This window comes from Elephantulus edwardii, unplaced genomic scaffold (genome assembly GCF_000299155.1).
Source record: "Elephantulus edwardii isolate Elephantulus edwardi_28Jun2011 unplaced genomic scaffold, EleEdw1.0 scaffold00032, whole genome shotgun sequence".
Taxonomy (NCBI): Eukaryota; Metazoa; Chordata; class Mammalia; order Macroscelidea; family Macroscelididae; genus Elephantulus; species Elephantulus edwardii.
Window position 1 is genome coordinate 3,892,166 of NW_006399782.1, and position 14,713 is coordinate 3,906,878.

Genomic DNA, 14,713 nt, shown 5'->3' on the forward strand with positions numbered 1-14,713 from the left:
TTTTGAGGAGACCAAACTTTATATAATCAGTCTAAAGCTTTGGTGCCCAACTGGTAAGGAGCTGTGCTGCCATCCCAAAGGCATTTGGTTCAAATCCCCCAGATGTTCCATGGGACAACAATGGGCTGTCTCCTCTCATTTAATTTATAGCCTCTGAAAACCTGCTGGAGGGTCAGCTATGAGTCAATTATTGTTTGAAGGCACATAACAACAGAGAACAAGAAAAGGAAACATCACAGGAAGTTAAGATAGCAAGGAAAAAATAAGGAATTTGGTGTCTCTTAATCCTTCAAAACTAGGTAGCCATGAAACTTTGGAATTCTTTAATAATCGTTAGTAATGGAAACACAAGTTGGTTCTCAAGTGGATTCATAGTGGTTCTGGGATACTGATCATTCTTCATTTCTTGATCCAGGTGTTCATTACACAACAGCATGGTCGGTTGTGTTATTAAGCGCATATACTTGTGATTTCTCTGTGTGTGTGTGTGTGTGTGTGTAAAAATAAATAAACTTTATATTAAAAATACAGTAAAAAGTTAAAAGTCAGCAAAACCCCATGATTATTGTTGTGGTTACAGGGCATATTTTCAGGAAAGGGGAACCCTTTTATGCTTGAGATTTTAACTTTCTATGGAGCACTTGTAGATGCACTGGTGACACAGTGGTTAAATGTGCAACTCCTAACTGAACAACCAGTGGTTAGAACCCACCAGCTAGTCTGCATGAGAAAGGTGTATAAATGTGTGTGCTTCTAGAAAGACCTATGTCCTTGGAAACCCCTCTAGTAGTTCTCTGTCTACAGGGTTCCTCAGAGCCAGAATTGACTCAGTGACAGTGGGTTGGGTTTTGTGCGGAGAAACTTTATGCATCAGTTCCTGCAACCTGATGTACCCTTATTGTCATTGTTCCTTAGCTTCTCATTTCTTAACACCTCTTAATAATTTGTGATTCTCACCAGCCCAGGAGTCATTTCTTTTCATACTCACACTCTAGAGGGCTGTATCCTTCGGTATGTTTTTCATGTCATTGTGATTTCATGTTAATGTTTACCAAATAACTGGCACTCGGGTGTAGAGTTTATTGCTTAAGTTTTCTAACTACCTCTTTGGGGAGGAAAGGTATCTTAGCTGAATGGCATTGTCTTCACTAGGTTGGTATATTTGCATTTAGGAACACAATGCTAAATTATGACTATAGTAGGAATATTTCTATAATATATCCTGTTAGAATAATTATTTCTTAGAAAACAGTCCATTTGGAGTGATTATATGTATTTTTTTTGATGTGTGTTCTACACAAATATTAAACAAGCATACATCCAAAACCTTTCTTGCCTCTAAAATTTAGCTTACCATGATTATTTGAAATAATCATCTGGTCTCTAGAGGCTGTTTCAAAGTCTCTCTTAATATTTATAAATCTTACTATATTTTATGGCTTAAATGTATTTCATTATGAGAACTGTAAACACTTTATGAAAGTAAAATTCACTGGAAAATAGTTTTATCCAAAACAGTAACTTGAAATACATGCTAAGTTAGAGTCATAGCTAATAGTTTTCAGAAATTGAAAAAAAACCTTTTAAGCTAATTTAAAATTTACCAAGAATTACAGAAATGATAAAATATTTCTATAAATCCTGTCACCCAGCTTTCCTTAATATTTCTTTAATATTATCATCTTATATAACCACAGTATAATTATCAAAGCCAGGAAATTTCATTGATGCAATACTATTAAGCATATACTTACTCAAATTTCTGCAGTTTTCCCACTAAATGTTCTTTTTCTGTCCCAGAATCTTCTTCAGGGTCCACATTACATTTGATTGTTGTTTCTCTAATTGTTCCTCAGTCTTTGCATGTTTTTCATGGACTTGATACTTCTGAAGATTATTGATCAGTACTTTTTATTGATGAATTTAGATTTATTTATCTGATATTTTCTCGTACATATAAGACTGAATATTTGAATATGAGACTGCATGTTTTTAAAAGAATACAACAGAAAGATGTTGTATCCACAGTGTGTCATCACATCCAGGAGTTCATGATGTCACTGTGTCTTATTTCTGGTGATGTGGCCCGTGGTCACTGGTTAAGATAGTTTCTATAGGATTTCATTGCTGTAAGGTGCTTTCTTCTCCTCTGTTTTAATAACTAACTTGAGGAAATACTTTGAAACCATGGAAAATCTGTTTCTTCTCCAAGAAACCAGGATGACCCGTGATTTTATGTAGTTCTTGAACTTTTTTGGTCTTAAGACTTCTTTCACTCTTAAAAATTATTAAAGATAAAAAACAGTGCACACAAATAATAGACAGTGTACACAAGTTTTGTATGCAAACAAATACAAAATGAAAAAAAAAAATTGAGAAGCTCAGACCAGTCCTTGGAGAAGGACATCATGCTCAGACGGGTGGAGGGACAGCACAGGAGAGGAAGACCCCAGATGAGATGGATTGTAACAGTATCTGGGGCAATGGGGTTGTTGTGTCACAATTAGTGAGACTGACTCAGGACAGGGAAAGGTTCAGAGCTGCTGTACATAGGGTTGCAATAAATAGGTCACAGTGACTCAAGGGCACGTAACAATATACTATATTGGTTGTTTCTTTTAATTTAAGCCTCTTGTTAAGAGTCAGCAAGACCTTGGGGAAGGTCTTTTGTTTTTAAAAGTTGATTGTATACCAATGAAAGAACTTTTTTCCCAAAGGAAAAAAAAAACGAACTGGAGGGGAGCGGGGCAAGGAGGAAAATGTGCAACAGTGAATGAAGGGAAATCCAAGTTCTTTATAAACTTTCATTAAAATCTAAAAAAAAGTTGTTTATTATATTTTGGTGAAACATTCTTCTTAGTGGTACAGCACTCTTCTGTCAATATGCTGTACTGAGGTAACCTGGGTTTGCTGTGATGCTGAACCTTGTGCCATTGGAGTGTCAAATGCCATAATGGTTAACCATGGTGGACAGTGTTTGGTGGAGCTCCCAGTAAGACAGATTTGGAAGCAGGAGTGGCCTCTACTTCTTATACAACATGCTTCTGGAAACTCTGTGAACTTTGATAAAGGACGATAGTTATAGGAAGGCTTCAGGCCTTTTGTTCATAGCATCGATATGAACTGTGCTCAACTCGAAGGCAGTCAACAACAATCATGTATTTGTACATATAATTTATATATATTTTCTCAGTACTATGAGTGCATTACTGAAGATTACAGTCGTTACTGAGACAATATATGTCCTTATAGAGTTACCTAGCTCAGAATGAATTTGAAAGGAATTGTTTAATCAGTCTGTGGATAAATTGAGCATTCTAGTCACAACTGGAAAAAGCTATTGACTATTGGGAATAGTACTAAATTGTACTTGAACATGAATGTCATACTAAATTCTGCCTGATTAAAGTGGTTTGGTTTTGTACTTACTATTTAGTAAGCACTATTTATGATTCATTGTTTACGGCATGATATATTATGTGCTGGGAGCAACTGAAATAAACAGTCTACTAAGAAGAGTAACAGGCAACTTAAATATAAATTCTAAAATCATGGCTATGCTCTGTCATTCTGACAAAACTAGGTGTTGCCTGAGTGATGTACTGCTATTAAACCCCACGCAGGTCAAGTTTTACACATTTCTTAGTTTCTGCTTTCTTGAGGAAGCCGTTTTATACTGACAGGTATAATTAATTTTTTTTTCAAATTACATTTCCATTTTCTTACAAATATATGATCAAGTCATTTGTTTTGGTTTAGGTCATTACCAAGTTTTAACAGTTTCCCTTTATTTGAGTTTTAAAGGTTTTTGTTTGTTTCTCATCCTAGAGTACCATTTCCTTAAGCCTCTTTATTTTCAACAGCAGCACTAGCAGATGGCTTTTAAAGGCCATTTGCCAAGGGAAGCATACTTTTTATTTCTCTTAAACTTGTTTTATATGATTGCTGGGCATGTTTTTTAGTGTCTTAGGTATAATTTTTATTTTATTTATTGTATTATGTAGAAAAGTATACAAATCCCAAGTGTAACTCTTCATGTAATGAAGTGTAAATCTTCAGATGCTATTCCTGAGCCAGGATATTAACATTACCAGCTTCCCTCATTACCCTCATTTAGGTGACATCCCTCCCAGCTCTTGATTTCTAACATGGATTTGTTTTACTTAATTTTGAAATTGCTAAAACTCAAATCATGTAGTATATGCTCCTTTTTGTCTGAGTTCTTTTTGTTTTTGTTGCATACCATCAAGTCAGCAAGGACTCATAGCTGACCGTGGGGGCTGTCGGGGTCGGGGGGATCTAAAGAAAACAATCCACCAGCTCCTCTCCAGCAGGAGTTAAAAGGAGGCAGTTTGCTACTGTAAATATATAGCCTTGGAAATCCTGTGGGGAGACTTTACCTTTTCCTGTAGGATCACCTTGAGTTGAATTAACTAGACAGCAGTGAGATTTTTTTTTTCTCTTTTAAGATATTGCCCAACTGTCCGAGTGGTTCTGTATACATATAACCTTGGATTATTGTGTATTAACTCCCAGGTGTATTACATTCACACACAAAGCACACATGTTAATTTTGACGTGTGTAAATTTGTATACCCCTACATACACTTCTCATTTAAGAATTTTTTTCCCCTCAGAGAATGGTATTTGATCTCTTACTATGGCCTTAAGTGTTCAGGGAGCTATTTCAGACATGACACGCTTGCTTTGCTTTGTAAGCTCATTTTGCATCTCTCTTTCACTAGCCTTCTGATGAACTGTATTAAAAATCATCTGGAACAGAGCCTTGAAAGCTAAAAGAGTCTCTCCACTATAGAGTTTCTGTGTGAACTGGTGTCCAAAAGGATGAGCAATCTGAGAATCTTGAGAATGTTTTCTCTCTGCTCACAATTGAAAGTAATTATAATAAATCCAATTTTCAGCTAAGACATTTGAGTTGGTCATCATTCATTTATTTCATTGACTCTATTAGGAAAAAATGGAGAGGGCTCCTAGTGAAATCATTGTTAAAACTCCTTCAGGTTGCTTCAAAGTGAGCCTGACAGTACCAGAGAGTTAGGTAAGAAAAAGAAGCAGGTAAACCATTATGTAGCTTTAGATGGAGCCTGACTGGAGGTACTGAGGAGAAAGTGGCTCACAGCCCAGACCAGAAATTAATTTTATTTTGGAATGAAAATTATGCATATTGGAGTATTCAGATATCTTCCTTATGGCGTGTAAGCTTTGTACTGGTAATAGAAATGGGAAACCTTATTTTTAACTTTTTTATTGGTTTGCATATAATAATTGGTATGTATTACACTGTAAGATGAGAAACATTTTCAACTTTACTGAGTCCAAAGCAAAAGTGCAACTGCCAAAGTCTTCTACTTTGTGCTTATTTGATAAACAATTATATACTCATCAAGTGAACATTCTTAATAGCCAAGCCAACTTAAGAAAAAAAGAATTTTAACCCTAGTGTGTCCTAAAAAGTAACTCAGAAACTGAGTATGATAATTAAAACGACAACTGAGGTGTACACAATGTACGGAAATCATGAGTAGGACTCACAGAACTATTATTTTCCTTAGATGATGTCTCATGCAGAAGGACAACAGAGAGATTTAATTAGACGAATTGAATGCCTTCCTTCTTCTGGCCATCTTAGTTCCTTGGACCAGGATCTCTTAATGCTCAAAGCAACTTCCATGGCAACTATGAACTGCCTGAATGACTGCTTTCATATTCTTCAGTTACAGCATGCATCCCATCAGAAGGGCTCATTGCCTTCAGGTAAGCTAGAGCTTACAGATAGAGTTTAATATTGAAGGCCAAAAATGTGGGAAAGACTGTAGGCATTAGAATTGTAACTCCAGAAAAATCTCAATTGTTTTTGAAAAATCTAGCAAATAAAAGCTCAGTGAGCCTCTTGGTTTTTAATTTTTATACTGATTTTACATAGGGAGCTCTCTTACCCTAGTTCCATCCCAGAGGCATGCAGTTTGAATCCACCAGCTACTTGACAGGAGAAAGATGGGCATTCTCCTCACATAGAGTTTATAGCCTCTGAAAACCTACTGAAGAGTTAGCTGTAAGTTGATTCTGACTTGATGACTCATAACAACAATTTTATACAAAACTTTGCTATTGTGTTCTTTAATCCTAAAAGAATTCTTACTCTACTGTTTATTGTCATTTAATATAACTAAGTATCTCTAGGTAATGTCTTAAATAAGACTTCAAACTCAATATATCAAAAACTAACCTCTAAACCCTCATCTTTATTTCTGTTAAAATTGTGGCATTACAGTCCTGATAAAACCAAAAACTTTAATATCATCTCTTGAATTTTGGCTCATTTAACTATTCATATCAACATTATAAAAAAGATTAATAATATTTTTAAGCTCTATTAGAAATCATTCCATTTGAAAAAAAACCCCACATATGTCAATCAGTTGAGATACTATTTATTCAAATCTGCATGTGTGGGAAAAAATGTGATGATAAAGAATTATAGAAGTTAATTTTCTATTAAATAATGAATTAAATACTTAGTAGTAACAAAATGGTATTTACCTACTTGATATTTAAAATATATATTTGGTATTTAATATTTAATATTTTGGTATTTCCTTACTTGATATTTACTCTTCTTCAGTTATATCCTCTTGTTTATAAAAGAAAAGTATTTTCAGAAGATAGTGAATCTCTGCTCAGGACAAAATGGTCTTTCTTATGTGTGTTAAAATTCAACATTTCACATCAACAAACTACTTGATGACAATTGTAGGTATAAATAAGGTTACTATTAATAGTAGTCAATACATTACATACTCTTCGAAAGGAACTCAGCAGTCCACTTGAGGAAGAAACATGTACATTTGTTCAATCTAAACAAATACTTAGTTAATTAAATAAATCTCAAATTGAAATACTGAGTGATTCTATGAGTATAATATTGAATGGTACATAAAGTATAGTAAGAGAGGAAGAATATGCAGTCAGTGTACCAAAAATAGTGGTTAACTTTGAATCAGCATATGATTGAGAACTAAATGAAGAAGTCCAAGCCGCACTGAAGGTTTTGCTAAGAAATTGCTGGAGGAATTGATGGAAAACCAATTGAGGTCTTTCACCAAATAGATGCATCTCTAGATGTGCGCAATCATCTATGCCAATTAATAATAGCTCTTCACCAAGTTTGTGCTCATTTAAAAAAAAAGGTTCCAGCCGTGTATAGAAATTATTGAACACAAGTAAAACCGTGCTGAAGATTTTTTTTTTAAAATGGCCAGAATAGTACATCAACAGAACTTCCAGAAATTCACAATGGATTCTAGAGAGGCCGTGGAACCAGGGCCTTATTACTGATCATGATGTCTGATGAATCCTGGCTGAAAGCAGAAAATACCAGAACATTTTTTGCTGTGTTTTGTTGACTATGCAAAGACATTTAGCTCTGTGGATCATAATAAATTATAGATAACATGAGCAAGAATGGGAATTCTAGAATATTTATTGTGCTTGTGGGACCTTTGTACATAGACTAAAAAGCAATCTTTTAAGCAGAATAAGAAGAAACTTTCATTTTTTAAAATCAGGAAAGGTGTGCATCAGGGTTGTATACTGTTTTGATATTTGTTGAGTCTCTAAGCTGAGCAAATAGTTTGAGAAGCTGGACTGTAGGAAGAAGAATATAGCATCAGGATTGTAGGAGGCTCGTCAGAACAACCTTTGTTAGACAGATAACACAATTTTGCTTGCAGAAAGTGTAGAAGACTTGAAGCACTTACTGAAAAAGATCAAAGACTACACCCTTTGGTACGGATAACACTTTAGCAGCAAGAAAGTACAAATCCTCACAACTGGAACAGTAGGCAATATCATGATAAATGGTGAAAAGATTGAAGTTGGCAGTGATTTAGTTTTACTTGGATCTGCAGTCAGTACTTATGATAATAACAGTCAAGACAGCAAAAGATGAGTTGCATTGGACTAATAAATTGTCAAGGTCTTCTTTAAAATGCTAAAGAGCAGAGATGCCCTTTTAAAGGGTAAGAAGTTACTGATCCAAACCAGAGTCTTAAATCACTTCATATGCATGTGAAAATCAGACAGTGAGTAAGGAGACTAAAGAAGAATTGGTATCTCTGCATTGCAATACTGGCTAAGAATATGTAATATTCCATGCACTGCCAAAAGAACAAAAATCTCTCTTGAAGGAAGTGCAGGCACGTTGTTCCTTTAGAGGCAAGAATGGTGAAACTTTGTCTCTCACACTTGAGGCATGTTGACAGGAGGTGCCAGTCTTTGGAGAAAGACATCATACTAGGAAAAGTAAAGGGTCAGCAAAAGAGATGAAGACTTTGAAGGCATTGAATTGACACAGTGACAGTTTGAGCATGACAGCAAGGATGGTACGTGATAGGGCAAGTTTTTGATTTTTGCTTCATAGGATTGCAGTCAACTTAGTGGCACCTAACAAGAGCAACATTATTTATAAAGGTATTTCTTCGCTGTGTTTACATTTTATACAGTGTTCTCTAAGATGACATCTGGGACCTTCCATTTTTAATTCTTCAAAAATTAACACATTGCTAAAGTGAGTAATCCTCAGGAACCTCAAAGTTGACTTTAGACTCTTAAGGATGCTTGTTTACCTAGTCTAATTACCATTTTAAGAAGAGCTATATATATGTATTAGGAGGGCCATGCTGACATTTACCTCTGAAATTTTAGAAAAACAGGTTTATTTTTTGCTCTTGTGACAGTTTTTAAACTAGAAGCTGATGATAAAAACAAAATTTAATTAGTATTTTAAATTTTTCTCTTTGAGATGGTATTTATTACTATGAATTAAAGTGTGACTTTGAAATGGCAGTAACAAAAAAGATAATTGATTTTGCTATGTTTTTATACAGCTGTCTGAGATGTTCTTTCCCAATTGTCTGTACTTATCTCATAATTTGAAAAGATTTATGAACTGTTAAAAAAATCACTTAAAAATTTTTAGTAAAAAGTTTCATTTGGTTGAAATTAATGTAGTCTTTTTTAAAAAAATAACTGCTTTATGATTAATATGTATAATATGAAGTTGCATTTTTTTAATGACAGAGGTGAAACACAATCTAAACCTTACAGGAGTGTTTAAAGTGAAAGCTGTTCTCTCCTATCATTATTTTTTGGGGCACAGATTTGTAGGTATTTGGGGAAATACATGAAATGCTATTGATATTTCTTACTAACTGTTTTAGAATTAGAGCTGTAGAAATTTATTCTTAAATAACTTAAAAGTGAACTTATAGCTGTTGAGAGAAAAACTGAATTACCTTCACATATTATGAAGCAACATGAGATAACCATATTTTATTTATGTTTAGTCCCATAAGGTCTTACCATATATATTAAGTACAGACTCACTAGTGATCATTAATTTAGAGGTGCTTTCAGAACAAATCATTTATTTGATAGTTTTCTTAAATTTTCTGAAAAGCTAAAAGACCTATTAAAACAAATACCTTGTAAAAATCCTTTTATTTTGAGTTTATGTGCATTTCATCTTTAGATTAATGGAACTTGTTAATATTAAAAGTGTTTAAGGTAGGAGTAACACTTTCCCTTTTCTTTGAAATTTTGAAACACATTCCCTGAACTTATACAAGGCATTCCCACACATGAATCCCCCTAGTTCTTAGTGGCAGCCTAGTAGAAGTTTGAGGCTAAGTAAATTCCTTCCTTCCTTTAATTCCTTATGCAGAAGCCTGAGCTTCCTTTATTGCAACACTCTATAACCAAGGTTCTGTGAAACCTAGATCAGCTTCTGAAATCAAATGGAACTTTTTCCATTATTGATTAGCTATAGAATCCACTTTGTTAAACTAGTTGAGGGTAATAAGAGACAGTTGAGTCATTAACTGAGAAGATGACAGGTCTCCAAATGTGACCATTGTCTTTCACTAGGTCAGCTATTATTTATTCAACAGAGGAGCCTTTTTGTTTAAAAGTGTATGGGACATTTACTTCAATGAAAGTAAGAATGGACCTGCATTTGCAACTTTAAATTAGATCCAGGGAGTTATCCTGATCAGTTAGAAAATTCCTGTTGAGAATAATGTTCCATCCTAAATAGAAACAAATTTTATTATTTCAAAGTTCCAGACTGCTGTGAGGGTGGCTTTCTAATTGCACACATAAAAAAAAATAAAATAAAAAAAAAATCACAAGATATAGAGTCAACAAATCATTTATTAAGAAGGAAAATTAAAAAAAAAAAAAAGAAGGAAAATACACCGAATTCAGTACTATTGAAGACTGATTCTTTTAAATGGTGTCTGATTTCAAGTTGCAAGTTGGTTTGTTGTAAAATGTTGCCCAATCATTGTGCTCATGCTAATTAGATGCCAGTGACTGTCTTTCAGATTCTTGTAACTGGTTGAATTGCTTTTAATCTTGCAGGCTCAAAACAAAATTGTTTCGTAAATCCACATTTGTGGCACTTTCCAGATTATGAGCAAGTTTCAGCAAAAATTTTCTCTTACTTCATCAGGAGCTACAATCGAGTGGTTAGAACCAAAGATACCTATATCAAACCACTATAAAAATGGAGCTGATCAGCCCTTTGCAGCTGAGCAGAACAAGCCAGTGGCAGTCCCAGAAGAGCAGTCTGTTGCAGAGTCTGGACTATTAGCAAGGGTAAGGTAATGTGAAAGTAAGATTTTGATGTTAAAAAAAAAATTAGGAATCACTGAAAAGGTCATTTCCCTTCTTTTCAGCACATGCAGAGAAGTTTAACATTATAGCAACACTCCTGCAAATTCTAGACATTGCTGTTTTCTTTGAAATTACATTGAAAGAAGTCTGTTGTACATGTTGTCTTTTCCAGGATAAATTGTGTAATCTGTTTAGTGTTGCTTTCTTTCTCCTTGCTAATAATATATATTTTTAAAATTTGGTATTTGCATGGCTTTTTCCCTTCTAGAAAATAGCTTATCTAATAAGATTGCTTGCATGATGTTTGTCTTTTGGTTCTTCCTTCATAATATTAAGATTGCTTATTAAAAGCTTTCTATTAAGTTTGAAAGTTTACTTTTAAGTCATTTTTTACCATAAACTGTCTCAACAAGCCCATTTTTAAAAGTGGTTGAAACAATACACAATTTCAGAATTTAATTTTTTTTTATGGAATGTTATTTATTCCATGTTTCTCATAAACTAAAAATACTTTCATTGAGTCATAATTTCACTGCCTTATTTTATCTATATACATCTTTTGTGTTCACTTCTTTTGGTTATCATAATTACGTAGATAGTTGCATATTAAGTTTTTTTATTTGCTGTTTTTCATAAGTATTTTTCCAGTGTTGCTTTTTTCTATATAATTAAAGTTGTAAATAGGCTTTTAAGTTAATGCCACATTCTGAATATCTAGGTTGTTTTCTGTTTGTTTTGTTTTTATAAATAGCACTGCACTATTTCAGGGTTGTTTTTTTTCCCCTTCTTTATTCCCAAGTAAAATTACTGAGACAGAAGTAATGAACAGTTATGACTTTTTATATTTTAGCAAGTTTATTCTTAAAAAGAAATATATGACACAATGACTTCCAGAGCTGGCACAGCCCTTAGCTTGCAAACTGTGGGAGCGGAGTGGGCTGGAGAGGAGGGAAAAAGTAATTCATTAATTCACTTTGGCTAGTACATTTGTGGAGTCAGGCAAACAATAATATCCTTTAAACTGTCCAGCATATCACAAGCCAAGTTTTAGGAACTGGAAGAGATGGGGGAAAATGTACAACATAGTTCTTTTCCTGACAAGACTTGTAATAAACTTCTTGGGGTTAAAAGACATATATACCAAACTGGTGAGATGATAATCTGGAGATTTATTCTTTGTTTTGGTCTTAACTGTTGTGGTTTACATTATTAGAATATGGTTATATAGAGGCAGGAGAGAGTTTGAGTGTGGTAAATAAGAAATACTTTGGCAAGAAACCAGATTTGACATTAGACTTGGAAAAGTGGCCAGGATTTAGAGAAAAGAAGAATAAATCTGTAAGTAGAGGAGTAATATAGCAGGGATACTCAATTCATTGCTTAACCGACTCAGAGCTGACCCTTCATTGGGTTTTTGAGGCTGTAAATCGCGTGAGAGGAGAGTGCCTACCTTCCTCCCTTGGAGCTGCTGTTGGATTTCCAGTACTAGTGAGGCTTGGCCTTTGAGTTAGCAGCACAAGGCCCTACGGGGACCACTAGGGCTCCCTACTGCGGGAATACTGAGATGGAAAAGCTCATTATGGAGAAGGCTTGCCTGATGGTTCTCAATCTGATTCTACCATTTATTCTTAAGTGGACCAATTAATTAACGACTCTTAGTTTCAAACTCAATCCGCCCCATTCTCCCTCCTTTTTCCCTTCAGGAAAATAGGAGGTGATGTTGTATGCTGTTGAATCAGAACCAACTCATAGCAGACAGTGGGTTTTCAGAGGCTTTAAATCACATGGGAGATTGTCTGTCTTTCTCTCATGAAGCAGCCTAGTGAATTCGAACCACCTGCCTTTGGGTTGACAGCACAGCTTCTTACTAAGAAGCCACCAAAGTTCCCTTAAGTAGGGATAGTAATGCCTTTTAAGAGTGTTAAGATATATAGAATAAGTTTAGGAGGGTATAAGAAATGATTATAGGGGTTTTTTTATGTTATAACTCCATATAGCACTATTTGTGCAACACTTGTGAATAATGCTCCCTGGATCACTGTTTTAAGAGTATAAATCTTGCCCCTCTGGAATTGTGCAGTACAGGGAACTAGATCAACAAATTGTAATTGTGTTGTGTACCCTCATGTTGGAACTGATCCATAGCTAACCCTCCAGTGGGTTTTCAGAGGCAATAAATTGCATGGGAGGAGATTGCCCATTCTTTTTTTTAACCAAAAGAAATATTATGTGGGAGAATTTGTTTAGTGAGGTCATGAGCATAGATTAGAATGTGAATGTGCAAAATATGATATGAATGATATTGCATGAATTAGAATTGAAGTATTGATAAATACTGTAAATAGAAATGAATTCAAATAAATAGATATGTATGCTTCAAATGATAATTCTGTGGACTTACAATTGATAATTGGATCAAAGATGATTCACTAGTTTTTGAGCCCAAATGACGATGTAAAATTGTGGTGCCATTCACTAGGAAAAGAGCTCTTTGAGACTTAAAGGGCTAGTATAGTTATGAGCAGGTTGACTTAAGTGAGAGAGGGATATTTGATTGTAAATGTATATAAAAAGCAATTTGGGGTAATGGGACCAAAACTCAAGAACAGGACTAACAATGCAATTTATAAGTGAAAAAATGAGAACGTGTAAGTCACACTATAGCATGTTCATTTTTTTTAAATAGAACATAAACATTTTGGAAATCAAGATAAGATAGTGATAGCGCACAGGAGTGGGGAGGAGAGCTTTAAAGTATTTCTGATTCTTTTGAAATGGTGAACACATGTATTTGCCTAGTATATGTGCAAAACCAACCAAACAAAAATTACATAATTTTTTTTGCTTTGTTTTAGTTACAAAAGTCATTAAGTTTTTATTTGAGCACACCAGAAAAGACTTGAATTTTACAAACGCTTTATAAACATGAAACATGAAGGCTAATGCAGCCTGGAGGGTGGTATTATAGTAGTGGATGATTTTTGCCCTGGTGTGAGAGGAATTAAAACCTGAGGAGACTAGAATGAAGCCCTCAGTTTCTTTGTGCCCCAAATCAGAAATATTGAAACATTTTAAAAAGCGAAGAGGGCTTCCAAATCCTGCAGTTCACACCAAGATTTACAGTCAACATCTAGTTAATATAATTTCTCCTTTCTTCTGTTAATATATAATTTACCCTTTCTTTTTGTATAAATAATAATAATTACAATTTTTAATATAGCTTCATTATGAGGTTCTAGTATATGTCTTTAATAATTTCTTTAACTTAACTTTCATGTGAGGAAGTTTCAAACCACAAAAATTCTGTACTGTATATAATAGTCATAAAACTATCTGCATTATTATTAATCTCTGTATGTTTGACCTCAAATGTAATAGTACCTTTTCAGAGGGCTGGAGAAGATGCTTAATCAAGACTTAGCAGGTTTTTTCCTTCAGCATTTCTCAAGTAAATGTAGACCAGAGGATGATGGTCTCCTGCTCTCTTATGATGTGTATAAACATTCAGAAGTGATCCCTGAGTGGCGTTCAGCTGCTTAAAGAAAGGTTTGTTATTCGAACCCACCCAGAGGTGATGTCTGTTTCCCAGAGGCTGCAACGTTGAAAACATTATGGTGCAGTTCTACTCTGGGGCTTACTGGGTTGCCAGGAGTTGGAATCAACTCAATAGCAACTGATTTGGTTTGGATTTTAAACTTTAAGAATACTTATATTGCATAACAGTTTTAGGCTAGGTAGGAAAAGTATTTTTTACTGATTTACTAGCTATTAAAATGTAATTGAGAATTTCTTTGGGATTTTTTCCTCAGTTTATAAAGACATAGTATATTCTTTTTTATTTTAAGTGTATTCTTAATATAAGGAACTGAATCAGATCATATATTTACTTTATCAGAATCTCATGTGGTACAGATTCCCTTGATAAGAAAGGAAAAGAAAAAAAGACAATACTAGAAACCCGCTGTACTTTGTGTTTACTATTTTGAGAATATTGAATTTTCTAGTTTTATCTGATTAG

General features: G+C 34.2%; 1 protein-coding gene across 1 annotated transcript in view; it reads left to right on the top strand.

Moving 5' to 3' along the window:
• Positions 1–14,713, top strand: part of OSBPL11 (oxysterol binding protein-like 11) — a 96,548-nt gene that overhangs the window by 46,456 nt on the left and 35,379 nt on the right. The window contains 2 exon segments of the mRNA XM_006884298.1: positions 5,574–5,775; positions 10,532–10,671. Of these exon segments, the coding sequence (XP_006884360.1) occupies positions 5,574–5,775; positions 10,532–10,671 (342 nt within the window).